This window comes from Halichoerus grypus, chromosome 5 (genome assembly GCF_964656455.1).
Source record: "Halichoerus grypus chromosome 5, mHalGry1.hap1.1, whole genome shotgun sequence".
NCBI lineage: Eukaryota > Metazoa > Chordata > Mammalia > Carnivora > Phocidae > Halichoerus > Halichoerus grypus.
In genome coordinates, this window is record NC_135716.1 from 275,353 (window position 1) to 302,514 (window position 27,162).

A 27,162-nucleotide genomic window follows, 5' to 3' on the forward strand; every position below is an offset into this window, starting at 1 on the left:
AGCCCTCCTGCACATGCTCACGCCACCCAGCCCACGCTCTTCCACGCTCCTCCCACAGCCGTCCTCTCTCTGCCTTTTGCAACATCGACACTCTTTAAGGCAATAGTGGCCCTTTTTTTAATTATTTTTTTATTTTTTAACGATTTTATTTATTTGACAGAGAGAGACACAGCGAGAGAGGGAACACAAGCAGGGGGAGCGGCAGAGGGAGAAGCAGGCTTCCTGTGGAGCAGGGAGCCCGATGCGGGGCTCGATCCTAGGACCCTGGGATCATGACCTGAGCCGAAGGCAGACACTCCACCCACTGAGCCACCCAGGCGCCCCAACAGTGACCCTTTTTTAAATGGAGAACTTGGTTTGGATTTGAGGGTTTCTTAGCAGAATGCTGCACAGTGTGTCTTACCCTTCTCAGAGTCTCCCCTCTGCAGGTGCACGTCCACCTACCTGCTCTTCACTGGTTTGGGTGTTCTGCTTGTTTCTGACACAGTCCGGTCTTTCCTGGGAGCACCGGCTTCCCAACTACAGCATCCCTTCCGCACCCACCAGTCGGCACACAGCACCCCGCGGGAACTAGAGCCCCCTTCTCCCGGCTCATGCTTGCATCTGTTCCTTCTCAGTGCATACTCATAAATTCCTTTCTGCTTTACATGGTTTGTGGTTAATTCCTGCTCCTAATTACTGTGGTGCTGGCATTGTCCCAGATTGGGCCGGTGAGGGGTTCCTTCCCCCGTGTGCCCGTGACTCTTGGATGCCCCTTCCTTCTGGTTCCAGGCGTATCTTGTGCTGCAGCCCCGCTTGGAGGCAGCTGTTTCTCTAAGCAGCCCTGGTCCCCACCTCCTCCGCCCCCGGGGAAGACAGGCATTGGAGGGCCTGTCCGGGGGCTCGGCATGCTCGAGACTCTGGCGTTGTTTGACTCTTGGCCCTGTAGGCAGGCTAGAAAAGGCGTGCACGAGTGTGCATGTGACCACGCGCCTGTACCCAGTACACATGCTGAGTTCACACCAGTGTCCCCAGCTCCAGCCCATTCCCAGCAGGCCTGCACTTCCTTCTCCTGTTCCACAGCCTTACCCTCTTTTGATCAGGGAGACCCTGCTCCCAAGAGCATTGGCACATTTACTCGTTTGCTCATCTGATAACATACCCAAAAATTGTTTCAGAGTTGCTTCATCCATTCCGTTACAAAAATGTATATATAATGCTAAAAAACGTTCAGGATTTCCTTGGACCCCAGCTGCCACGTGCACTCTGCTCAAGAACAGGAGTATGGAGTCTAGTCCCGCTCTCACTTGGCGTGGCTCCTTCTCCCCTTTGTTGGGGTCATGCTGGTCATTGAAATACAGTAGGGTCATCTGTTCCATTCATTCTCCCTTTCCTTACTCACTTCATTTGTTTTTAAACATGTCGACAATTAACATGCTTCCAAAAGACACAGTTGCATCAGGTACATTCAGACCTCTGTGCCCCCACACACCTCTTGCAGGTAGTTTTTCTGGCCTCCCTCCTGTGTTGGTTTGTGAGGGCCCCCTCAGAGACCACCCTCCTTGACAGCGTGGATGCCATAGTATTCGGCCAGTCTTGTGTTGGACGTGTTGGTAGTTTCCAGTATTGTACAGTTACGAGGGATGCTACAGCAGAAAGCCTGTGCTTTGTGATTTTGTGTTGTTGGAGGTGTGTCTTCAGGTGAATTCAGGCGAGGGGCCACAGGGTCGTAGGGCTGGCTGCCACATGCCCTCCACGGAGCCCGTGTGCTGTGCCCAGCTGCCCACAGCCTCCCTTGGACAGCGCTTGGGGTGGGGGACACGGCTCTCAGTACAGCTTGGGTTTTATGTCTGATGCCAGGATTCATGGGACATCTCTTTTTCCCATTTTTTTATAGTACTTTTGTTTGGTTTTTTGCTCAAATTTGTATATGAAGCATATGAGCCTCTTATCTGTAATTTATATTGCAAATATTTAATATTTTCACTAAATGTGTCCCAAAAAACAAAATATTTTTTACTTTACACTTTATTGATCTTTTCTTTTAGTGCATCTGGATTTTTAGTTGCCATCAGAAAATCTTCCCATGCATTGTGGTTGTGGGGAAAGACAGAGTTTCCTCGCTGTGCTGGTTCGGTTTGGCTCTTGTGCGCAGAGGAGCTCATTCTTACGTACAGTGTGGATCTGCCTTTTTCGCTCTCCAGATGCCATCCAGTTGTCTAGCACCTTTACCCTACTCTGCAGCGTCTGTCCTGGCTTCCTAAGTCGCTGGGTCTGCTTCTGCCCTTCAGTTGGCCCCGCTGACCTCTACACGTTCTGCATGTCCTGGCCTGGCCACATTCTGACTTAACTGAGGCTGCGTGGGTCTGCTGCTTTCCGGCCTGCTCTCCTCACAGCTAACTTCCTGCGGTTTGCGTACCTCCCGGGGCACGGGCAGCACCTGGCAGAACACATGGCAGCCAGCTCTGCCTCCCACAGCGCCCATGCCACCGGGGCCCAGGTTGTCTTCTTACACACAGGGCCCTGGAGGCCCATGGCAGCTGTCGGGCTGATCTCTGGCAGGGTAGATGCCAGGCCCTCTCTGCCCCAACACCGTGAGCCCCCGCCCCCTGAGCCCCCGCCCCGTAGGCCCCCACCCCGTAGGCCCCGGCCCCGTGTGCCCCGGCCCCGTGTGCCCCCGCCCCCTGAGCCCCCGCCCCGTGGGCCCCGGCCCCGTGGGCCCCTGCTCCCTGTGCTCGGGCCCCGTGGGCCCCACCCCGTGTGCCCCCGCCCCGTGTGCCCCCGCCCCGTGTGCCCCCACCCCGTGTGCCCCCGCCCCGTGTGCCCCCGCCCCCTGAGCCCCCGCCCCGTGTGCCCCCGCCCCGTGGGCCCCCGCCCCGTGTGCCTGCTCCCCCAGAGTTTTCATGTTGGCTGGTGGCTGGTGTGCGGCTTCAGCGTCTGTACTGATACCCAGGGAGCCTGGGGGTCTGTGTGTTCTTGTCTCCTCACTTTTCTTCCTCTGGGAATAATCTCTCATCGTTTTTTCTGTGAATCATTTGTCTTTTTTTTGTTTAAGATGTTATTTATTTATTAGGGAGAGCGAGCGAGCATGAGCAGGGGCAGCGGCAGAGGGAGAGGGAGAAGCAGGCCCCCGCTGAGCCGAAGGCAGACGCTTCACCGACTCAGCCGCCCAGGTGCCCTGTTTGGTTGGTTTTTGATGAACAAACATTTTAAATTCCAACATAGTCTGTCTCACTGCTTTTCTCTGCTTTCATGTCTTTTCTGTCTGATTTAATAAACCCTTTCCTGACTGAGGTCCTGAAGCTCTTCTAGGTGTTTTAAGGTTTGAATCGGTGGCTATCTAACTGGACGGTTTTCTGTAGAGACAGTTGACCTGGGTTGTGAATGCCACCTTGCCCCCAAGGGGGAGATCTGTCAGGGGCTTTCTTTTTTTCCGTCCATGCGTCTGTGCACACCGGCGCATACCGCCTGCCTTGGCTTCCTGGCAGGCCTTCATGCGCCCCCTCCCGCCCTTTCCAGAATGCCGTGGCTCTTCTGTATAAATGACAGTTAGTCTGTCCCCTACCCAGAAGACATGTCCTGTTGGGATGCTGACTGGCAGTGTATCAAGACCACAGGCTAATTTGGGGGAAGTGCCGCCTGTGGTGTGTGCAGCTCCTGGCGGCGGCCCATCCTTCACCTGTGAAGACCGAGTGCTCTGCTAGACGTGTTCCCAGGACCGTGTTCTTGCTGTCGTCCTTCTTCCGTGTCTCTTGTCCCTGTTTTCCCCCGTCCCTTCCCAAGGCCCTACTGCTCCCAATGTCCTCGGTGCTCAGAGTGCTGGTCCTGCCAGGTGTGGCAAGTGGTGTCATGGTTGAGTCTCATCCGTCCAGTCGCTTCTCTGTTCCCTTCGGGGGTGTGACCGCGCACCGAGGCGTGAGAGGCGTCGGGCTCTGCTGTTGCTCTGAGGGAAAGACTGGCTGCCGTGGTGATGCTGAGCACCCCAGGCTCACACACCAGTCTCCCCACGGGGCTATGTCCACCCGGCGCTTCACCTTCTGGTGGCTCCGGCACGGTGAGAGAGGAGCTGCTGGGGCCGATGCCGTGGGCAGGCTCGGGAGCGCACACGGTCAGGTGTCCTGGCGCTCTGGGTCTCGACGAGGCAGTTTACCCGGTATCCCTTGGACCAAGGCCTAGAGGGGAAGACCATGTGGGGGGGGCATGCGCACCTCTCCCTGTGCCCGCGGTACGCAGGCGGCCGAGCCGACTCAGGCTGCACCTGCCGGCCCGGAAGTATGATCGGACATCATGGTGGGTCCAGTGGAGTCTGCCCAGCACCCGGGACGCTGCCAGCAGAGCAGATGAGGCCCGTGGGTTGTGGAGCCTGTGCTGTTCGCTCCGGGGTGCTTGGGTAGGTGTGAGGTTTCCTGAGGCAGAAATGCCTGCTGTGTGCACAGCGGCACCTGGATGTGGGCAGGCCGGCGTGCTTGCCGCCTTCACCTTCCCAGGTGGTGCTCGTGGCCCCACCTGGGTTCCACACATGCACCCCATCCCTCCCTGAGGGATGACCGAGCCCCGGCCCCAGTTCAAGAGCTGGGGCACAGCATTGGTCAGGGCCCCTGGTCGGGGAGAGCAAAGGGGTTTGCCCTTCAGGCAGGGTTTACAGGCAGGGGACGGCTCAGCACCCTGTGGCCCTCGGGGCAGTGAGAGGACAGGAGGGCACAGCAGGCCCAGCCGTTTCTTTCTGGGGGGCTCTGGGGTCTCTGCAGCCCGTCCCATGGTTTTGCTCTTAGGCTGCTGCCTGCATTGATGAATTCATTTAGCAGTGAGAGTGGGTTTGGTGCCTGCTGGGGTCTGGGACTTGGAGTCTCCGTGGCCACACTGGCTATCTGTAGGAAGCAGGAGGGTGACTAGACAGCTGCACAGAAGGAAATACAGCGGCCAATCAGATGATGGGGTGATGGGAGCTTAGGACAGGACAGGTGAGGTCTCTACTAGATGCCAACAATGCAGAAGGGTGGAAGAGGCGTGAGGTCCCTGCCGCTGCAGCTTCGCAGCAGGAAGGCCGCACAGGGCAGGGGCAGTCCCTGAGGTGGGCAGGTGTGCACTGTGGTGGGCGCTGATGCTGGGAGGGCCGGAGGCCTGGAGGGGCCCCGGGGACCCAGGCGTGCAGGGAGCCGGTGGGGACGACCGGGGCTGGGCACTAGCGGAGCCCTGGTACCTGCTCAGGCCATGGCCTGCTCGCATCAGAGCCCGGGGTCGTTCCTGCCTGTGTGCTTCTCCAGGTGGCACCAGCTCTGGAGGACGCGCTCTGTCCTCGACACCAGCCACCCTGCAGGACGTCTCTGCTCCTCCACACCCCACCCCCTGTCTCCCCTCTGCCTTCCCTGGGGAGCATCCCACTTTGCAGCCCCTACGCTGACCTGCTGGGCTCCCCGGAAGTGGCAATCCTTTTTCTAAATGAGATATAATTCACGTAAAATTTACCCTTAAACAGTGTGCAGTCAGTGTTCTTAGTCTATTCACAAGGTTGTGCAACTACCAGCACTGTCTGCATCTGGAGCACTGTCCCCCCGCCCAGAAAGGAACCCTGTTTCATCAGCAGCTGCCCCCACCCCCTGTCCCAGCCTGGCAACCACTAAGCTACCATCTCTCTCTGGATTTTTCTGTTCCTGACACTTGACATAAATGAAATCACACAACAGGTGGTCTTTTATGATTGGCTTCCTTTCCTCAGGTCATGTTTTCAAGGTTCATCGACGCTGTAGCACGTTTCGGGGCTTATTCCATTGTATACACGTACCACATGCATGTTGTTTATCCGTTCGTCGGGTGACAGACGTTTGGGCTGTTTCCACTCTTTGTCTGTTGTGATTCATGCTTCTGTGAACATTGTGCACAGGTTTCTGTGTAGACATGTCTCTGTTTCTCTTGGGTCAGAGAAACGCTGGGAATTTCTGAAGAGCTGACAGACTCTTTCCTAGAGTGGATTCCCACCAGCAGAGTATAAAGGTTGCAGTTTCTCCACATCCTCTCCAATACTTGCTATGTTTTGTTTTTTTTTTAAGATTTTATTTATTTATTTGACAGAGAGAGACAGCAAGAGAGGGAACACAAGCAGGGGGAGTGGGAGAGGGAGAAGCAGGCTTCCCGTGGAGCAGGGAGCCCGATGCGGGGCTCGATCCCAGGACCCTGGGATCATGACCTGAGCCAAAGGCAGACACTTAACAACTGAGCCACCCAGGCGCCCCACTTGCTGTGGTTTTAAAAAATTATCATAGCCATCCTAGTTGGTGTGGAGTGGAGTCTCATCATGGTTTGATTTGCATTTCCCTGATGACTGATGATATTGAGCACCTTTTTATCTGCATGTTGGCTCTTTGTTTATCTTCTTTGGAGAAATGCCTATTCAGATTTTTTGCCCATTTTTTAATTGGGTATTTATCTTGTAAGAGTTCTTTATATATTCTAGATACAAGTTCTTGATCAGATCCATGATTTGCAAATGTATTCTCCCATTCTGTGGTTGTCTTTTCACTTTCTTGATGATATCGTTTGTAGCACAAAAGTTTTTAATTTCTTTTTAAGATTTTAGGTTACTTATTTGAGAGAGAGAGTGCACTGAGGCAGAGTGGGGGAGAAGCTGACTCCCCACTGACCAGGGAACCTGACGTGGGGCTCGATCCCAGGACCTCGAGATCATGACCTGAGCCGAAGGCAGACGCTTAACCAACTGAGCCACCCAGATGTCCCAAAAGTTTCTAATTTTTATCAAGTCCAGTTTATCTGTTTTTCTTTTGTTGCTCATGTTTTTAGTGTCAGGTCTAAGAATCCATGGCTAAATCCAGGGTCATGAAGATATACCCCTATGTTTTCTTCTCAGTTTTACAGCTTTAGCTCTTACATTTAGGCCTTTGATCCATACTGAGTTAACTCTTGTATGTGGTGTGAGGTAAGGGTCGTGCTTCCTTCTTTCGCATGTGGACATGCAGTTGTCCCAGCCCCGTTTGCTGGAAAGACTCCCCTCTCCCCAGTGAATGGGTCTGGTACCCTTGTTATAAGAATCTGGAGGGCAGAGATGTGCCTGGTCACTCTTGTGTCCCTTTCACCTGGTAAATTGCCTGGCACATATTTGACACTCATTAAGTTCTTTCAGGAAATACTTCTTTGAACACATCGTTGTCTGCAGGTGAACCTCTCCAAGAACTGGGGAAGGCTGGAAGGGCCCTTCATGTTGACTTTGGTTCAGGCCACACCCAGCACACCGAGGGGGCCTCGGGCCAGCCTGCCGCCCTCAGGTGTCTGCACAGTCACCTTAGTCCGGATCTCATGCTCTTCTGCGTCTGCCACCAAGCAGCTCCTTTTCACTAATTCACCTCAAATACTGCTGCCAGTCTGTCACCTGCAGCGTTCCAGCCCCTCCTGGCAGCAAAACCCCACAGGGGCAGTTGGAACGGTTTCTCATCACATGCCTGGTGGCAGAGCGTCCTTGCACTGTGCAGCCCCTCTGTCCGAGTGCTGGGCATAGACAGCACTAACCCCAGGGATGAGGTGCATTTTCTCCAGTCCACACCAAGTGCCCTCTCCCCAACCTGCCTGGAGAGGGTCTGGATGGGGGAGATGACCACAGGCCCAGCCCAGCTCTGCTGTGTCTCCTCCTTGCTCTGTGCAGGGACCCACGTCCTCTGTGCATTCTCTGCCCCTTGGTTCCCCAAGGGTCTTGGTTCAATGCTGCACCCCAGGGGTGACCAGAACATTCTTCTGAAAAAGCGGGGATTCTACCCACGCACACACAGGAGTGCGCCAAAAAGGGAACAGATGCTATTCTCTGTTTAGAAAGAATTAGAGCTATTAAATTCGCTTGAAAGTGCTTCTTTAGGGCTTAGAATGTTCAGTTCAGTGCTTTCTCAGCTTCTATGCCAGAACAGTCCTTCCTTTGGGAGTGTCTGGACTTCTGTTCTGGTCAAATCCAGCACAGCTGTGTGAGGAGGTGGGATGCGGAGAAGACACTCGGCCTCGCAGATGCCCCACTGTGGGGCAGCTTCCTGTGGGCGCAAGGATGCCACACTTTATCCGCGCAGAGAGCGCCAGCCCTGAGCACACGGCCGACCTTCCATTCCCGCCTCCAGCAGCGTCCCACCCACCTGGGGGTCTGTGCCCTGTCCCCTCTGGGCCTGCTCCTCTCCTGGCTTCTCAGGTCCCCCTTCCCTCTTGTCTTGCTGTGTCAGCCCCCGGGGAACACCCACTTGACCTTGGGGCAGACTCCTGCCTGGACTTCCAGAAGTCTCCATCCTTGTTCCCTGTAGATCAGCTTGAGTGAGATCATATCAGCCCTGCCCAGAGCGGCCCTGTCCAGAGCCGTTCTTGGGCCTTCTCTCTTCACTTGAGCAAGACCCACAGCTGCCCTGGCCTCCAGGCCTCTGCCTCCAGGCACCTTTTTCGGGGTCCTCCTCTCTCTCCTTCACTTCCTTCTCTGCCTCGGGCAGAGAGAGCCTGTGGTCGTCCAGCCTGTCTTCGAAGCTTCCACAGGTCCCTTTCCTATTCTGTGGCCCATGTGCATCAGTGATTGCCTGAGTATGGGGTGCCGTCCGCTGGCATCCCAGTATTTGCCAGGTGGGAGAGAAGAGGTCCCCATGTAAGGGGCTCTGTGGGTGGAGGTGCGAGCGGCTGGCTGGCCTGTGAGGAGAGCCTGGCCAGATCAGGAAGCTGAGAGTGGGAGCTGTGAGTTTGCTGAGAGTGCATGCCGTTCCTGGGACGACTCAGGCTGGCACGGGTTTCATGGGTAGAATGACCCAATTCACAGGTTTAGAACTTGCTCTGTCCTCAGGGAGGGGACTGGCCAGCTGGCAGCCAGCCGGGTGATCCAAGTAGGTGAAGGCAGTGGGGGCAGAGGTGAGGGGCTCCATGCTAGGTCAAGACATACCTCACGGCAGGGAAGAGGGTCGCCCTGTGCATTTGCATCTGGGTGGGGAGCAGGGCTAGTGTGGTTCCACTTGGTGCCGTGGGGCAGTTGGAAAGCAGATTTCCATGTGAGCAGCGAGGCGATGGTTGTGGAGGATGGTCCTGGGAGGGGCAGCCCTGGAGATGAAGAGGGGACTCCCACCCCACCTTCTGCAGGCACTAGCCTTGCACGGTGGCTCGTGATCAGAAGCTACATGGGACCTAAGAGGCCCCAGGGATGGCTGCACCCCGGACACACTGCTGACAGGCCTGCTTCCTGTCCTCACACTTCTGCCCTGTTCCCTCATGCTGTCTTGTCCCCAGGACACCCTGTTCTTCCTTCCACAGGATGACTGGCACGTGGTGGGTGGTGGAGCCACGAAGTCCCCGTGGCCTCCCCCAGGAGCAGCCCAGTTTGACTGCAGGTGGAGGGAGGTGGGAAGGGTGCGGCTTGCAGAGGGAGTGTACTCCGTCGCCACATGATGTGCAGCTTCTCCCTGGGCCGGGTGCGCAGGATGTCATGGTCGGGGGCTGAGGCTCAGGCAGCAACAGCCACAGAAGCAGGGATCCCCTGAAGGGGCTTTGGGTTCTGCAGGCCTGTGGCAGGGGCACTGGCCAGCCTCCTGCGGTGTGAAAGGGTGGGAGTGTGGCAGAGGGAGTGGGATTGGGTGAGGGGCGAATCGTATGCTCATGGAGGGTCGCAAGGGGAAGCTGCACATAAGGGGGAGCTCCACCCTCAGGGTTCTCTGTGAGGACGTTTATGGGACATCCGTGAAGAGACAAGGGGCTGAGGTGAGGCCTGGAAGCATTCTGAGCATTTTGCCATGTCCCATGGACAGTATGGTGAGGGCCGGGGTGGACCCTGTAGAGCTTCGCACCATGGTGCCCACCCTCCCCGTTGTTGGGTTTCTTCCAGTAACACTTAGCAGTCCTATTGCAATACCAGAGAGGGACCTCAAGCGAGTTGGACCTAGAGGATAAACACATAAGGAAACAGGGCATCAGGAGTGAGACCCGGCAGAGAGAGGCCCCTAAAAAATGCCAACATTGGAATTATCTATGTTTAAAGAACCATGAGACGGGGCGCCTGGCTGGCTCCATCGGTGGAGCGTGAGACTTCTGATCTCGGGGTTGTGAGTTCAAGCCTTACGTTGGGTGTAGAGATTACTTAAAAAAAAATCTTGGGGCGCCTGGGTGGCTCAGTTGGTTAAGCATTTGCCTTTGGCTCAGGTCATGGTCCCAGGGTCCTGGGATCGAGCCCCACATCAGGCTCCCTGCTCAGTGGGAAGCCTCCTTCTCCCTCTGCCTGCCACTCCCCCTGCTTATGCTCTCTCTGTCTCTGACAAATAAATAAAATCTTAAAAAAAAAAAAAGTATGAATTGTGGGGCGCCTGGGTGGCTCAGTCATTAAGCATCTGCCTTCGGCTCAGGTCATGATCCCAGGGTCCTGCGATAAAGCCCCGCATCGGGCTCCCTGCTCGGCGGGAAGCCTGCTTCTCCCTCTCCCACTCCCCCTGCTTGTGTTCCCTCTCTCACTGTGTCTCTCTCTGTTAAATAAATAAAATCTTAAATAAATAAATAAATAAAGTATGAAATGTTTAAAAAAATAAAGTAAAATCTTAAAAAAAAAAAAAAACTGTGAGAAGCTTGCACATGTGAACAGAGAATAGGAGACCCTGAAGAATGACAGTGGGAATCTGGGAAAGAACCAACAGGTTCAACACAGCTGAAGAGAGAATTAACAAAATGGAAAGAGAAACTGAAAAAGTGATCTGGTGTGTGGCAGGCAAGACGGAACAGGTACACACATGCCCCATGACGTGTGTGACGGTCCTTGTGTAGCATTCCAGGAGGAGGCAGGGGGCTTGGGAGGGTGTTGAAAAGATGGAAATGGAAAGTTTTCCAGAATTGTTTAAAGATGTCCACCCTCAGATCCAGGAGTTCCCCAGATCCTTCATTTCAGTAATGAAAAGTGAACCCACACCTGGGTGTATGTCCTAGAGAATCTGCAGAACACAGAAAAGGAGAATTATTTGTTCTGTTTATTGGCCAAATTATTTATATTTTCTACATAGACAATTATATTACACACAAAAGATTAGAGGTCTTTTCCTTGTTTATTCACAGGTGAATCTATAGTAAGTTGTTAGAGTCAATAAGAAAATTTAGCAAGATTACTTATAAAAATAATATACTGGGGCACCTGGGGGGCTCAGTCGGTTAAGCGTCTGCCTTTGGCTCAGGCCATGATCTCGGGGTCCTGGGCCGCTTCAGGCTCCCTGCTCAGCGGGGAGTCCGCTTCTCCCTCTGCCTCTGCTGCTCCCCCTGCTTGTGTTCCCTCTCTCTCTCTGTCTCTTTTCTCTCCAATAAGTAATCTTTTTTTAAAAATCTTAAAAAGTAATATACAAAATAAACTGTGTTTCTGTCCACCAGCAACAATCAAAAAATTATTTATAAAGTTAACAATGCAAAAAGTGAACCCTACCGGGCAGGCCGGGGTGAGGAGTCAGCAACATTGCTGTGCGCAGCTCAGGGGAGAGCAAGCCGGGGTCTTCTGGACGGTTGGTGTGCAACCTGGGATGCAGCATTCCCACCTCTGCAGGCTTCTGCATTCCCTGCCAGGGCTCATGGATAAGGATGTGCACAGCGGGGCTGTGAGAGATAGTTCCAGATGGCAAACAACCCACATGTCCATCAGCAGCAGAACTGATCAAGAACATGTGACCGGGAGCCTGGATGGCTCCATCGCTGGAGCATGAAACTCTTGATCTTGGGGTCATGAGTTTGAGCCCCATGTTGGGTGTAGAGATTACATACATACACACACAAACTAAAGATAAACCCAAACAAAACACCACGTAAAGGATTCACCCAGGCAGTGCGGTGGGCCGGGAGCTCGAGTGGGCGGCAGCCGGGCACACAGCATCAGTGAGTGTCAGTTGCAAGTGAAAGAAACAAAATGCACAAAAAAATTAGTTTTATTGGGGGGATATATGATTAAAAAATAGACACACCTAAATTAATTGCTTTAGGGTTATCTTCAAAGATGGTAGAACTATAAAGGCAAGGAGGCAGTCGAAAGCTCAGGACGGTGTCTTCAGGGTGAACAGAGGTGTGTTGTGGGTGTGTGTCCGACACTGCCTTGTTTTATTTCTTGGGGAGCGATGGCTACACCAGTGTTAAATCATAACTGCTCATTAAACTTATTCCTGTATTCTATACATTTCTCTGTATACGTTATAGGTCATGATTTTATTTTTAAAAAGAATAAACATACCATTTACAATAGTGTGTGTGTATGAAGCCTGGGAGTAAATCTGACAGAAGACGTACACAGCCTTCAAAGAAGACCTAGCTGAGTGGGTACACCATGGTTTGGGAGGAGCACGTGTCTGATCCTCCTGGGTGGGCCAGCAGAGTTTGTAGGAAAGAGCGAGGGCCGGGAATAGTCAAGACGGGCCTGAGGAGGAAGCCGAGCGGGGACTTTGGAAATGCACATTGCTCGCAGCTGTCGTGGTGAGGACAACGGAGTGCTGGTCAGGTTCAGACTGACCCACAGAGCTGGCGGCACGCTCAGACACGGGGCTGTCGTGGAGAGGAGGGTGCTGTGCGCCGACCGTCCTCAGGCCCAGTTGTCTGCGTGGGGAAAGTGAAATGTCACACAGCAAAAGGCCAGATACAGAAACGACTTCAATAGGAGGCAAAGCTATAAAACTCTGACAGTCAATTTCAGAGAGAAGAGTTTTGACCTAGAAGTAGGGAAGATTTCTTAAACAAGGTAAAGGAGGAGAAATCAGGGAAGAAAAGATGTATGAATTCAACTACATTAAAATCAGGACTTTCCACCAAAAGAGCAAAAGGCACCATGGAGTGAGAACACGTTGTAAAAACTTGGAAAACAGAGAAAGTGGGAAGGAGAAAAGGTTTTGTCCTCCTGCCACCACAGTGGCCGCTGCTGATGAACACACGGAGAGGGAATGGCGGGTCATCAGTGGGAGAGTCTGGTGAGACGTCAGCTGGATGCGTAAAGCGTCTCCCCACGAGGCCTGTCCTCACCACAAGGAGAGGGGGCAGAGTGGGGGTGCTGCGTGGCCATGGCCACACGCTCCTGCCAGGCTCGAGCACAGCTTCCTGACCAAATCCCCGCGTGTGTGCTGTGGGGCAGTAACGTGGGGAATCCGGAAGGCCGCCGCCTTACTGTTCCGTAAGTCTGAAATTGTTTCTGTTCTGGACGGACTGTGCATGTTGGTATTTGGAGGCCCGTGTCCCCCGTGTTGTGCATGTTGGTGGTATTTGGAGGCGAGGCCTTTGGGGGGGCTAGGTCTTGAAGGTGGCAGCCCCATGATGGGCTTCGTGCCCTGAGAGGGCACGCTGCCCCTCTCTGCTGTGTGAGGGCACAGTGAGGAGCTTCATCTGCAGTCGGAAGGGTTCTCACCAGAACCCGGCTGCCGGCACCTTGAACTCCTGCATCCAGGAGTTCAGACTGCAAACAAGGAATGTCTGTTGTTTGTAAACTGCCCGGTCTGCTGTGTTTTGTTAGAGCAGCTTCAATGGCCTGAGACAGTTTGAAAACAAAATGTTAAAAATTTGAAGGTGAAAGGGAGTGATCTGTAGTACCCGGTGGCCCGGTTCCATTACAGACTGGAAAGTGCAGTTACGGAGGCCCCCGCTGGTCTCCCTCGGAGAGGTGGGGTGTGTGGTCTGTGGGCCAGGCAGGTGGGGAGGGCAGTGGTGGAGGGGAAGGGGGTTGCCCTGTGCTGGGTCCTGGGGGGTGTGGGATGGGACTCACCCTGCGGTCTGCTGGCTTCCTCCTTCCCTGGAGTAGCAGCCTAAGGTAGAGCCCCTCTTGCTCTGGGTGCCGCTCTGCTCGTGGTCCTAGGACACCTGGCTTCCTCCCAACCCCCTGACCCCGACCCCCCACCACCACCTGACACCCGCGGGACGGCTCTGCCAGCATTCAGGTGGCTGCTCTTTATCCTTGTGTCAAACAGGACGGCCCACCCTGTGGCCTCACCACCTTCCCTGCCTGCTCCTGGCTCCTCTTGGCTTCTCAGGCGAAGTTGGGTCGGGAGGGATGTCTGCTCACTCCTCCCCACCCTTTCTCTCACAAACCCTGCTGCTCAAGACTTTGCCTGCACTGTCTGGCTCTTCTCAGGGTCTGTGGAGCCCCACGGGCTGGTCATGCATCTGGTCCTGCGGTGCTCCCTTCTCTCTGTGTCCCCCCATCCCCTGCGCTCTCTGCCCCCACAGTGGCACCCCATCCTGCAGAGCAGCCTTCCCCGCAGACTGGCTCCACTTTGTGTCCTCTACCTGGCCTCACTGTGCTGTGCTGGGTGCCCACGCCCAGGCGCTGGCTGAGACAGGGACCCAGGACGCACCTGGTTCTCCCCACGGGCTTCTGGAAGCATCTGCTGATCCCAAAGGAGGCCCCAGAGCCTCTGAGCTGCTGGGAGCGGACAGTGAGTGGGCTGGTCCTTCTCCTACCAGCAAGGGGCATCTGGCCTTGAGTGGGTCTGGTCTCAGAGGGCAGGGCTGTGGTGCTGAGGAGCGTGCCCATTGCGAGGTTCCGGAACAGCAGAAGGACCTACAGACACAGCCGTCTGTGGCATTTAAAGGGTTGTTATTTGTGTGGAAACTTGGAAGCAGAATAAAAATATGCCAGATGTCAGCCAGACACACTGATATCGACATACCGACATTAAAATTGCCTTGTTCTAAATAGCTTTAGTTTTCATTAAAAAACTTAGTGGGATGGGGGTGCCTGGGTGACTTGGTTGGGCGTTGGGTCGTGGTCTCAGGGTTGTGAGATTGAGCCCCGCGTTGGGGTCCACGCTCAGCAGGGAGCCTGCTTGGGAGTCTCCCTCTCCTTCTGTCTCTCCCGTCCGCTCATGCTCTTTCTGTGTCTCTCTCTAAAATAAATGAATAGGGCGCCTGGGTGGCTCAGTCGTTAAGCGTCTGCCCTCGGCTCAGGTCATGATCCCAGGGTCCTGGGATCGAGCCCCGCATCGGGCTCCCTGCTCGGCGGGAAGCCTGCTTCTCCCTCTCCCACTCCCCCAGCTCGTGTTCCCTCTCTCGCTGTGTCTCTGTCAAATAAATAAAATCTTTAAAAAAATAATAATAAATTAATTAATTAATTAAATGAATAAAATCTTAAAAAAAAAAAAAAAACAACTTAGTGTGATGGAAGCTGTGTCCTTGAGGTGGGGACACTCTGGGAGCCCCAGGGAGGAAATGGCTCCAGAGCACCAAGTCACATCCCAGCTGAGCTGGAAGCCCCTTCTCAAGGGGCCCAGTGTAAAGATGGTGGCATCCATTCCTGCTGCAGATGGACAGGCAGTGGTGGCCCATGGTGGCCAGGCCGACTGAGTAGCCAGGGCATTCTGCAGGACGCAGCCAGGCTGTGTCCAGGTTCCTCTGAGGACAGGGAGCTAGAGCCTGTGGAGCCCAGTGGAGAGGTGCTTGGCCCAAGTCTCCCTAGAGAGCTCCTGGGCAGTAATGAGCATGTAGAAGATCAGGGATGGGACTTCAGTTTGGCTTGGTTTTATTGTATAAGTGACAGGATTTCTTGCTTTTGGGGCTGGCAGATGTGGGAAAGGGTCTGCTGTTGTAGGCGGGTCTACAAACCCCACTCTCCGCAAGCAGGTGGCCTGCACAGCAGCTGGGGGACAAAGGGCACACCGCTTGATGGGCAGGACCCATTCCCTGGGGTGGGCAGTGGGCCCGCGGTTGGAGTCAGCTGCGTCTCCAGCCCCGCCAGCGTCCTCGTTCTGGGCCAGGCTGCAGGAGCCCCGTGTTCCCGGAGGCCAGCACCCGGCCCTGCTAACTCTCCTCTTGCTCTTTCTCAGGCTGGAGTGGGTGGAGATCATCGAGCCGCGCACCCGCGAGCGCATGTATGCCAACCTGGTCACGGGCGAGTGCGTGTGGGACCCTCCTGCCGGCGTCCGCATCAAGCGCACCAGCGAGAACCAGTGGTGGGAGCTGTTTGACCCCAACACATCCCGCTTCTATTACTACAATGCCAGCACCCAGCGCACCGTGTGGCACCGGCCGCAGGACTGCGACATCATCCCCCTGGCCAAGCTGCAGACCCTGAAGCAGAACACTGAGTCACCCCGCGCCTCGGCGGAGAACAGCCCTGGGAGGGGCAGCGGCGTCAGCCGCGAGGGCAGCACCAGCTCCTCCCTGGAGCCCGAGCCGGATGCCGGCGAGAAGGCGCAGGAGCCTTCGGGGAGGACTAGCCGGCAGGCCACTTTTGGGGCTCTGAAGGACGAGAGCGGCAGGTGAGGCGGGCGGGCGGGCCCGGGTGTGCTGGGTGAGGCCCGAACCTCATACCAGCGGTTGCCTCCCACCCTTGCCCACAGATGCTCTCGTTGCCATTTGGCAGGAGCCTCTGTTGGTGACGAGGAGGGCCCGGTCTGTCCTTATGGAGGTTTTCTGGCTTATGACCGTGAAATCGTTTGGTTCTGTCCACTGTGGGAAGCGTGAATGTGGCGTTAGGACCAACCAGAGGCACACCCCCAAGGTGCCCTGTACCCCAGTGCCCACACCCCAGTGCCCACACCTGGCAGGCACGGCTGCAGGGCCCAGCGCTCGGGGAGCTGAGTCCAGCAGGAATGGCTGGTCAGGAAGGTGCTGGGACGGTATGCCCTGGGGACAGGCGGTGACAAGGAGCCGGGGAGGATGGAGGGACACGATAATTGGCCTCGGAGGCCAGGCAGGGGCAGGGTGGTAGGGATGGGGTGAGTGGGGCCAGGGGTGAGGCGGGCTGGATTTCACTCAGGGATGGTGGAAACCACAAAGTGATCAAACCTGCTTTATGCTGAGGGTCCATTTTGCTCCTGTGAAAGGGATGTCCGAGGGGCCCGGGATGGAAACGGGTGGCTGGCAGCCATCGGTAGGAGCTGGAAATGCTGTTCTACGTGGCGCAGTTGGGTGGGCGTGCTGGCAGATTTGGGGTGCTGTGGGGGGCTGGGCAGCTGGCTGTGGCGCTCCTAAATGGGGCGGGGAAGATGAGGCATGTACAGGGGTCAGATCAGTGTGCATGCTGGTGCTGGGGAGGCAGAAATTTCCTTCTCTCCTCCCAGGATTCTTCCAGCTGGGTTCGGAATTAAATCGTCATAAGTCAGATTAACAGGAGGGAAAAAGCAGTTTTGTTTCATGCACAGAGGTCCATTAATGAAATCGAGACCCCAAGAAATGGCCAAGGCAGGTAGTTTTTATATTTTTTAGACAAAGACACAGTAAATTTGTGAGGAATTGACAGGATAAAGAAAACAGACATTTGGGAGCTTTACTTAGGGAGGAATTCCAAGCAGAGTCTGGGCTGAGGTAACGTTAACAAGGCCTGTTTCTCCGGCTCTCTCAGCAAGGAAGCTCCTACCGCTGGTGAGAATGGTCCCTTTTTACTTCTTCCTACAGGGATGGTGTTTCCCCATGGAAGGGTTACTTCAGCTTTCAGGGGACAGAGCGGAGTCTGATGACCTTGCACCAGTGCATTCCCAAGTGGCTTCCATGCAAAATAATCAGTTTGCCATGGTGGCACATTTTGGGGTGGCCTGCCCTGGGCCCCTACATTGGACACACACCAGAGGTCAGAGGCCAAAGAGGTGGTGGCTGGGCAGGCCTGAGGAGACTCGGGGACTTTTGGGCGTCGCCCCCAGAAAGTGGCACTGCCCCTGGTGAGGTTGCGGAGCCCCAGGGGTGAGCACCCAGGAGAAAGCAAATGGGTGTGTGGGCTCTGCCTCTGGCTTCCTGCTGCCGAGAGGCCCTCCCGGCACTCCCTCTGTCCATCAGCTTCGACAGCCTCTGGGCTCATCACATAGTCTCCGTTTTATTGGATTGTGATGATTTTGAATTCTTTATCCTATTGGTTGCTGACTCATCTCTGTAATTAGGTGGAGAGACTGGATTCTGTTTCGGGTTCTGTTTGTAGATGTGTCTGTCACGCCCACTCTCGGGCTACCCTTCTCTGCCCTGTGCCATGCTGCCCGGGGGTGGGAGTGTCCTCCTCGGTTGCCTTGGATATTTTCTGGGGTGGTAGGGGTTACTGCATCAGTTTGGGGTCAGGGTTTCCACAAGAAGCCCTGTTTGGATTTGGATTAGAATTGTACTGAGTTTATGGATCAGTTTGGAGGAAATGGGTGTCTTTGTTATATTGTCTTCTCCCACGTAAAGATGGTGTCTGTTAATCCTTCTCTCCATGAAGGACTTGCTTATTTTTTAAGGTTTATTTCCAGGTGCTTTATCTACTTTATATCTCTTTTTAAAGTCTTGTCTTCTTCTTTTTTTTTTTTTTTAAGATTTTATTTATTTATTTGGCAGATAGAGACACAGCGAGAGAGGGAACACAGGCAGGGGGAGTGGGAGAGGGAGAAGCAGGCTTCTCGCGGAGCAGGGAGCCCGATGCGGGGCTCGATCCCAGGACCCTGGGATCATGACCTGAGCCGAAGGCAGACGCTTAACCACCCAGGCGCCCCTAAAGTCCTGTCTTCTGATCATTCCTGTTCTTATGTGTCAGTCTTGTTTCTCCCACGTTTGCTGGGCTCTTGCTGATCTAGCCCCAGCTCCTGGCCTTGTCCAGGTGCTCAGGCTGCAGGCCTGCTGTCCTTGTAATGCTGTGACACTGTCAGGCTTTTTACTGTGAATGGAGGTACCATTTTATCAAGTAATTGCTGAGTCTATTGAGATCAGTGTTGTAGGTTGAACTGTGTCCCCCCCAAAGATATGTTGAAGTCCTAACCCCCAGGAGCTCAGGATGGGAACTTCTTAGGAAATAGGGCTCTTGCAGATGTGATCAGTGAGGTTGTGATGAGGTCACCCTGCAGTGGGGTGGGCCTAAACCAGGTAGGACTGGTGTCCTGGTAAGAACAGAGACACAAGAAGGCCCGTGACAGGGGCGCCTGGGTGGCTCAGTTGTTAAGCGTCTGCCTTCGGCTCAGGTCATGATCCCGGGGTCCTGGGATCGAGCCCCCCATCGGGTTCCCTGCTCGGCGGGAGGCCTGCTTCTCCCTCTCCCGCTCCCCCTGCTTGTGTTCCCTCTCTCGCTGTGTCTCTGTCAAATAAATAAAATCTTAAAAAAAAAACACACCTAAAAAGAAGGCCCATGACAACGGAGGCGGAGACAGAGCGATGCGTCCACAAGCCCAGGGACGTCCAGGATCGCGGCTCCACCAGCCGCTGGAGAAAGGCCTGGCACGGAGTCCCCCAGAGCCTGCAGAAGGAGCCAGCCCCGCCCACAGCTGGAGCTTGGGCTTCCGGGCTCCAGAGCAGGGAGAACATGAGTCTCTGTTGTTTGAAGCCCCCGGTTTGTGGCACTTTATGACAGCAGCCCTGGGACATTCCTGCAATTGGCATTTGATTCTGTGTTTCTTGCATTCCTGAAATACTTGCTCTATATAATTTTCAAAATAGATTCAGATTGCTAACATTTTTTAAAAAGATTTTATTTATTTATTTATTTGCGAGAGAGCGCACATGAGTGTGAGGGAGGGGCAGAGAAGGGGGGAGGGTGCCCGCGCGCGCACGCTGGGGAGGGGCAGAGGGAGAGGGAGAAGCAGACTCCCCACTGTGCAGAGAGCCCTATGCAGGGCTCGATCTCAGGACCCTGAGATCATGACCTGAGCCAAAACCAAGAGTTGGACGCTTAACTGACTGAGCCACTCAGGCTCCCCAAATATTTTCTGATTTTTTTTTTTTTAATTTATTTATTTGACAGAGAGAGACATAGCGAGAGAGGGAACACAAGCGGGGAGGCGGGGGGAGAGGGAAAAGCAGGCTTCCCACCAAGCAGGGAGCCCGATGTGGGGCTCGATCCCAGAACCCTGGGACCATGACCTGAGCCGAAGGCAGACGCTTAACGACTGAGCCACCCAGGCGCCCCATATTTTCTGATTTTAATTATGGTTTCTTCTTTGATTTATTTGTAACTTAGAAATGTCTTTAATTTCCAAAACTATAGGTTATTTTTCATTCCTGTTCTTCGTTGCCAACTTAATTTCATTTTGGTCAGAAAGCATGGGGGGGGTGTTGGTTTTTGTTGTTATTGTTTAAATCCTGAATTTTTTAAATGATTTTATGACTACTAAAAAAATAATTTCTTTTCCCTGTTTGTTAGGTCTGAAGTTCTCTCTGTGTTTGTTAGATCAAATCTGTTGTATCAGTCAAGTTTCTTACTGATTTTTTGTCTGCTTGATGTATCACTTCTGAAGAGGTAGAGTCTACTCCTGTATTGGTGGAATGTGTCTGTTTCTCCTTTTAATCTGTCCGTCACTGCTTCCTCTGGGTTGAAACTGTGGGTTGGTTGCATGTGAATTTAGAGCTGTTATGTTTTCCTTGAGAATTACTGCTTTTGTCATCGTGTAGTCATCCTGTTTATCCCCGCATTTTTGTCTTGAAGTCGGCTTGTTTGATATTCATGTAGTAATGCTATTTCTCTTTGGTTGGTATTGGCCTCTTAACGTCTTTCCCCAAACTACAGTCCTTTCCTTATACTTTGAGTGCATTTCTTTCTCTCTCTTTTTAAAGATTTTATTTATTTATTTGTGAGCGAGAGAGAGCCAGTGCTCGCACAAGCAGGAGGAGTGGCAGGCAGAGGGAGAAGCAGGCTCCTGAGCAAGGAGCCCGATGCAGGACTCGATCCCAGCACCCTGGGATCATGACCTGAGCCTAAGGCAGCCGCCTAACTGACTGAGCCACCCAGGCGTCCTGAGTGTGTTTCTTATAAATAATGTACAGCTGTTGGGTTTACTTGTCACCAATTCTGAACACCTGTCTTTGGTTTGGCAGGATGATTGCCATTCTGTTTCCGTAGACCACTGACACAGCAAAGGGTTTAGTTTATCATCTTTGTGTCCTTTGAGGTACATGCTCTTCACTGCCGCCCTCTCCTTTGGTTGTCTCCACGCCGCTCCCCCCTGTGCACCTGGCATGTGTCTTGCAGTTCACATGTGCTCTCATGATGCATGGGCCCTAGGCTGGGTGCCTTCTTCGGGGGTTGCTGCTCTTCCAACTGTGGGATGGCCCTACAGCTCCAAGCTGGGCGCTGCACCTGCACCAGCAGGGGTGGTCCTGGGGTCTGTGCTGCGTGGCTTCCGGAGGGTCCCAGCACTGGGCTTTGGGGTGGGGGGTCTCACTGGCGCATTCGTTTTCTTTTTTTTTTTTTAAGATTTTATTTTATTTATTTGAGAGCGTGAGAGAGAGAGAGCACAAGAGGGGAGAGGGTCAAAGGGAGGAGCAGACACCCTGCCGAGCAGGGAGCCCGATGCGGGACTCGATCCCGGGACTCCAGGATCATGACCTGAGCCGAAGGCAGTCGCCCAACCAACTGAGCCACCCAGGCGCCCTGGCTCATTCATTTTCATTTCTTCTTTGCCACTGATTCTTATTCTCTCTTCATGAGCTTATTTGCCATTTGAGTTTTCTCTTATATTTGTTGCTTATACTTTTTTACTCATTTTTGCACTGGAGTTGCTGGTTTACTTTCTGTGTTAGTTTGCAGGAGTTCCTTATATGTTCCTAATATCAATTCCTCATTGCTCTTAGTAGATGTTATGAGTATCCTGTCCTCTGTCACCTGACTGCTGACTGGTCCCTTTGTCCTTGATTTTGATGCAACCACGTTTATCAGTCTTTTGTCCTCATGGTTTATGCTTTTAATGTTTTCTTTAAAAAGTTCTTCCTTGGCCGAAATCCAGAGATATTCCCTTACGTGTCTTGCATTCACCTTACAGTTTTATTTTGACATTGAGGCCTGAATCTGTCTGGAGCTACTTTCTCGGGGGGCTAGGAAGGATTCGCTTTTCATCTCCTAAACTGCCAGCCTCTGCCCTGGGCCACACTGGTGCCTGCGTATCTGCTAGCATTAGCACCCCGACCCCTGGGACCCCGCTTCTCCTCTTGGTCTTCAAGACTGTCTTCACTGGTTGTGTGCCTTCCTTCCATCATGGAAATGCTACAGAAGACCCAAGCAGCATTTTCATTGGATCCATTGACTTGCATTTTGAGGCGTGCTCACCCTGTGTCAGGTAGCTTGTCCCCTGTGAGTGCAGGGCCACTCGAGAGGTCTGCAGTCATAGTTCCCAGCCGTCTGTGTTCCTTGTTGCTGAGTGAGTATAAGTCACACATACCCACAAACGTTTTAAGTACAACCACTGAAGAAAAGTCCCACAGAACAATAACACATACAACTTTCTGACCAGAAGAGGGAAAATAAAACCAAACCCAATTAATCTAGTAAAAGGCAAAAGCAAAGAGAAAGGCAGTCCAATATTTCTCCATAATAATAGCAGCCAAACATGAGCTGACACAAATTAGGAACTATTCACTCAGCAACAGGAAACATAAACAACTTGAAATACGCCCTTTGTCATCAAAAAAAGGACATAATCCCCTTCATGCACCCAGCATGGACTGGGTGCTTCAGTGGGGTGGCAGCAGTCTGGAGGGGAGGTGACAGCCTTAGGCACTGGTGGCTGGAGTTGGATATAGAGAGGGAAGTGTCAGGGCCCCTGAGCACCCAGGGGACTGTGATAGCATAGAATTCAAAAGGAGTGCCTCCAGGAGGTGAAGGTGGCAGTGTGGTGGTGGAAAAACTCTGTTGGTTTTGGCCTTGAAGAAAAAACTGTGTAGCAGCCTGGCCTGGGCACACGTGACAAAGCCGCTGTGAGCAGAGGGGACGTACGGGGATGTGGCTGCAACTCTAGCCAACAGCCAGGTACTCCCAGATCTGCAGGACCTCTGTCATCTTTGGTGGCCAGCCAGGAGGAGGAGGGATGCACCAACTGATGCAGATGTACATATAGCTATCATACAGATGTGATTGCATAATACATCGTTTTTCATGTTTCTAGCTGTTTGTTCTGTAGCATGATTATGTGTTAGAGAACACTGACCACCAGCCAGTGTTAACATTAGCCATTCATTTATTCAACTTTTAAAATAACATTTTTATTAGAGAAGCAATGCACATTAGTTGTACTTTGTAGTACATATAGTTACATAGAAGAAAAATTTTAAAACCCACTAAATGCTCTCTCTCAGTTTTCTGGCATTTACTTTTGCAGTTTTGAAAACACTACAGCAGGGGCGCCTGGGTGGCTCAGTAGGTCGAGCATCTGCCTTCAGCTCAGGTCATCATCCCAGGGTCCTGGGATCGAGTTCCGCATCGGGCTCCCTGCTCAGCGGGGAGTCTGCTTCTCCCTCTACCCCTCCCCCTGCTCAAGCTCTCCCCCCTTCCCTCTCTCTCTCAAATAAATAAATAAAATAAAATAAAAATACAACAACAGTATTTCCAGAAGCATTCTGTTTCTCGGTATGAACAATGCTGTGTGAATATGAGCTCCCATTGCTAGACACGTGATTTGTTTCCAGTGTAATTGCTAAGTATCGAATGGTAAAAATTATCTCTCCCATTATAATTTCTGAACTTTTTCTTAGTTATTCTTACGTCTTTATTTTTTTGGGTTAAGTTTCCAAACACTCTAAGTTCTAAAAACATTCCTTCCTATTGGAAATGTTAGAATTACATTAAGTGTATTAACCAATTTTGAAGTTATATCTTCACAATTATTGAGTTCTCCTGTCCAGGGAACCTTGTATGTATTCAGATTCCTCTATATACCTTAGTAAAAATTTATAGTTTTATTCATACTGATCTAACATACTCCTTTTTAACTTATGCCTGAACTTTTATGATATTTCCATGGTTGTTGTTGCTGTGACGAAGTGAACTTCGTTTCTGCTAATACACAGAAGAGTTGTTGGTCTGTCACGCAGGTGGTACAACATTACAAGTTTCCCTTTAGTAGTAGTTGTTCCGTTGATTCCTTTACTTTTTCTAGGTTCACAACTAATGACAGTTTTATCTCTTTCAAATATTTAAATCTCTTACCTTTTTTTTTTTCATTGTCTTATTGCATTGACTAATATTTCCAAAAGTATGACATACTGGTGGTGAGAGAGTATGTGTTCTCATTCTGACTTTAATGAGTATGCTTTCAGCCTTTTACTACTAAATATTATGAAGGCCTTGAGTTTAATATAGGTATTCTTGATCAAGTTAAGTAAATTTTCTTTTATTTGGATTACTGAGAGTTTTTAAATCATAAATAGACATTAATGGGATGTCTGAGTGGCTCAGTCATTAAGCGTCTGCCTTCGGCTCAGGTCATGATCCCAGGGTCCTGGGATCAAGTCCCACATCGGGCTCCTTGCTCAGCAGGGAGCCTGCTTCTCCCTCTCCCTCTGCTGCTCCCTCTGCTTGTGCTCTCTTTCTCTGACAAATAAATAAGTAAAATCTTTAAAAATAAATAAATGAATAAATAGACATTAATTTGATCACATCTTTGAACATCTGCCAAGATTATCACCCACTAATTTATTTCCCAGATACCGAGTGCGTGTTGTGCTCCACACCCAACTCTTAAGAAGCTTACCCTCCCTGGGGCGCCTGGGTGGCTCAGTCGTTAAGTGTCTGCCTTCAGCTCAGGTCGTGATCCCAGGGTCCTGGGATGGAGCCTCACGTTGGGCTCCCTGCTCCGCGGGGAGCCTGCTTCTTCCTCTCCCTCTGCTGCTGCTCCCCCTACTTGTGCTCGCTCTCTCTCTGTCAATAAAATAAATAAAATATTAAAAAAAAAAAAAAAGCTTCTCATCCCCATGAGAGTGTTTCTTTTTTTTTTTAAGACTTATTTATTTGAGAGGGAAAGAGAACAGGGGGAGGGGCAGAGGGAGAGGGAGAGCCTCAAGCCGACTCCATGCTAGCGGGGAGCCCGATGTGGGGCTCGATCCCATGACCCCGGGATCATGACCTGAGCCGAAGGCAGACACTTAACGACTGAGCCACCCAGGCGCCCCAACACTTACATTCTTAAAAGTGAAAGGTTTATTTTGAATGTACCGTATTTTTAAATTATTGCACTTATGCGCATGTCTTTTTTCATTTTGCTATGTTCTAGTTCTTCACCACCAGGAGTGTTCCTTGAGAAGGACTATGAGATTTACCGGGATTATAATGTGGATGGCCAACTTCTTCACTACAGGTAGAACCCACTGGCTCACACTTGGTCCTGTCTCCTGACCTGAGGGTGGTTTTCCTGGCAGCTCTTGGGTGAGCTGAAGAATCTGGCTCAACAAGAAGCTGGATGTATACAGCATGAGGGGTCCTGTACTGGCCAGAGGAACATGATGAGAGGCTCTGGAGCCACCTCACCTGGGCAGAGCCTTTTGGAGTGGCCCCAGGTTCATGTGGCAGCTTTCAGGAAGCTGGCAGAAGCTCGTCACTGCCCTGTTTGGGGAGCCACGGAGCCCATTGCTCCTAACAGAGGAGTGAGTCCTTGGGGGATCCTCAGCATGCATTCTCCCCTGGAGCTCCAGGCCATGCATCAGAGTGCTTCCCGGGTGAAGTTGGGAAGATTGGTGTTCATCATAAGGAAGGAAGTGGACATTGGCTTCTCTTGGTCCTGGGTTGGCCTTGCAGGGTATTGCAAGGTTCCAGAGATGACCCTCGGGACCCCAGGGCACAGCATCTGTCAGACTGGGCGGGGGCCATCCTCAACCAACTCATAGGTCCAGGTGGGGTGCTGTGCCTCTGGGTGGCCTAAGTGCCCTCAACACAGACCAACAGGAGTGATACTGTTGGGAAGGAATCTGAAGACCTGAGGAGCGGGCCTTTGGTGGTTTGCTCAGACAGTTTAAAGATCGATCTTGGAAGGGGTAACTCGGTTTGTTGATATGGAATGAATCTGAGGCTACCTGGGTCGGCCAGTGTGCGTGTGTGACCGTGGGTGTGTTTTGTAGCCTCCCTGTGCTTCCGTGTCCTCCCCAGTAAAGCGGGATGCAGAGGGCTGACTGGGTGGGCCCTCAGAGCACCTGCTGCAGGTGAGGGTAGGTCAGGGCAGGCCCTCAGACTCGGTGTTTCCTGTAGGGTGCGTGTGCCCACCTGGTCTTTGGTGGCCTGTTGCAGCCCTGGTCCTGCTGTCCTGGGTGCCATCTGAGTTGGATATGAGAACGACACGGTGTAGTTTTAGGAATGAAGGCACTCACCCAGCCAGGGTAGGGAGAACGGGAAGGTAAAGTGTAGGGACAGACTAGGGAAGAGACTCCCCCTCCCTACCACACTGTGAGCAGGGTCTGTGAGGAGGAGGGGAGCAGGAAGGAGCTTGTCCAGGGTGGCTTGTGCTGCCTACCCAAGGTTGTGTGCTGGTCAGGTCCCTGAGCAGGGCAGGGGCAACAATGGGACGCCTGGTAGACAGCCCATCCACTCCAGGCACGGAGGTGAATTGGTGAGCCTGAAGGTTTACGGGGCAGTTGGAGAGCTGTGTGGTTCAAATTGTTTTTCAAACGGAACTTCAGATGTACAATTTCTTGTCCACATGATCAAGGCTCTGTGAGTTTCACTCACCAACTTTGTTACGGAGGTCCGGGCATCCGCGTAGACGGCAGCCACCTCCTGAGGAGGCAGCAGCAGAGCAGTTCCTCCGGTTTTGGTCTTGTGAGGTGCTGTCCATTCTCCTTTTGGAAAGAGGCCATGGAGAAGTACTCTGAGCTGAATGGAGCCCTCTCTTCCTGCTCCTGCCCTTTCAACACCCGCCTCTGCCCTGCTTGCCTGTCTCCAGCATTTCCAGCGCATGGAAGGTTCTCTTCCTTCTCTCATGGTTTTAGAGAGTCACTGAACAACCAGATCAAGCAATCGTCCCATTTTATGTAGAGACAAGTGTGACTCTCTGCCTGGGTGCCTCCACCCTAGTAGAGTTGATGGGGGATTAAGGCATGGGTGAGGACAGGCTTCCTGGGTTTGGGGAACCATAAGGAGACAGGTCTGAGGGCAGGCCAGGGAGGTCGGACTGGGTAGAAAGGGTGGCCACAAGCAGCTGGGCCATCTGGCCGCTCAGTGGTCAGGGGTGGAGGGGTGCACAAGAGGCAGACAGCAGGGCGTGGAAACTGGATGCAGGGCTTCAAAGAGCGCTTCCAGAAGAAGAGCAGAGAAGTGGGGTCAGGTGGGAACACAGAGTATGGGGCTGTGGAAAGGCCTGGCCTGAGGATGAGAGCTGAAGCTGCCAGTGCAGTGAAGCCTGTCGGGGGTAGGCCCCTCTTGGCTGCTGGGCTCCTACTCTCCATAACCAAGGGCCATCTCTGGGCCCTAGGGGCCCATTTTCCCAACTGTGACTTGGAGTCCATGACTCAGAGGTTCCTACATGGGCCTCAGGCCTGCCTTGACTTCTGTAGGGGTGCTCAGTGCCCACGTATGCTGCAGTGCTGGGCATTGCCCCT

The 27,162-nt window shown here is 52.8% G+C and overlaps 1 protein-coding gene across 7 annotated transcripts in view; it reads left to right on the forward strand.

Moving 5' to 3' along the window:
- ARHGAP39 (Rho GTPase activating protein 39) overlaps positions 1–27,162 on the forward strand; it is an 89,531-nt gene that overhangs the window by 37,956 nt on the left and 24,413 nt on the right. For 4 of the 7 annotated variants that reach the window (XM_078071819.1, XM_078071822.1, XM_078071820.1 and 1 more), the window contains 3 exons: positions 3,053–3,152; positions 15,744–16,178; positions 24,849–24,932. In XM_078071819.1, the coding sequence (XP_077927945.1) occupies positions 3,053–3,152; positions 15,744–16,178; positions 24,849–24,932 (619 nt within the window). The other 3 variants (XM_036105774.2, XM_036105776.2, XM_078071823.1) reach the window with 2 other exon arrangements.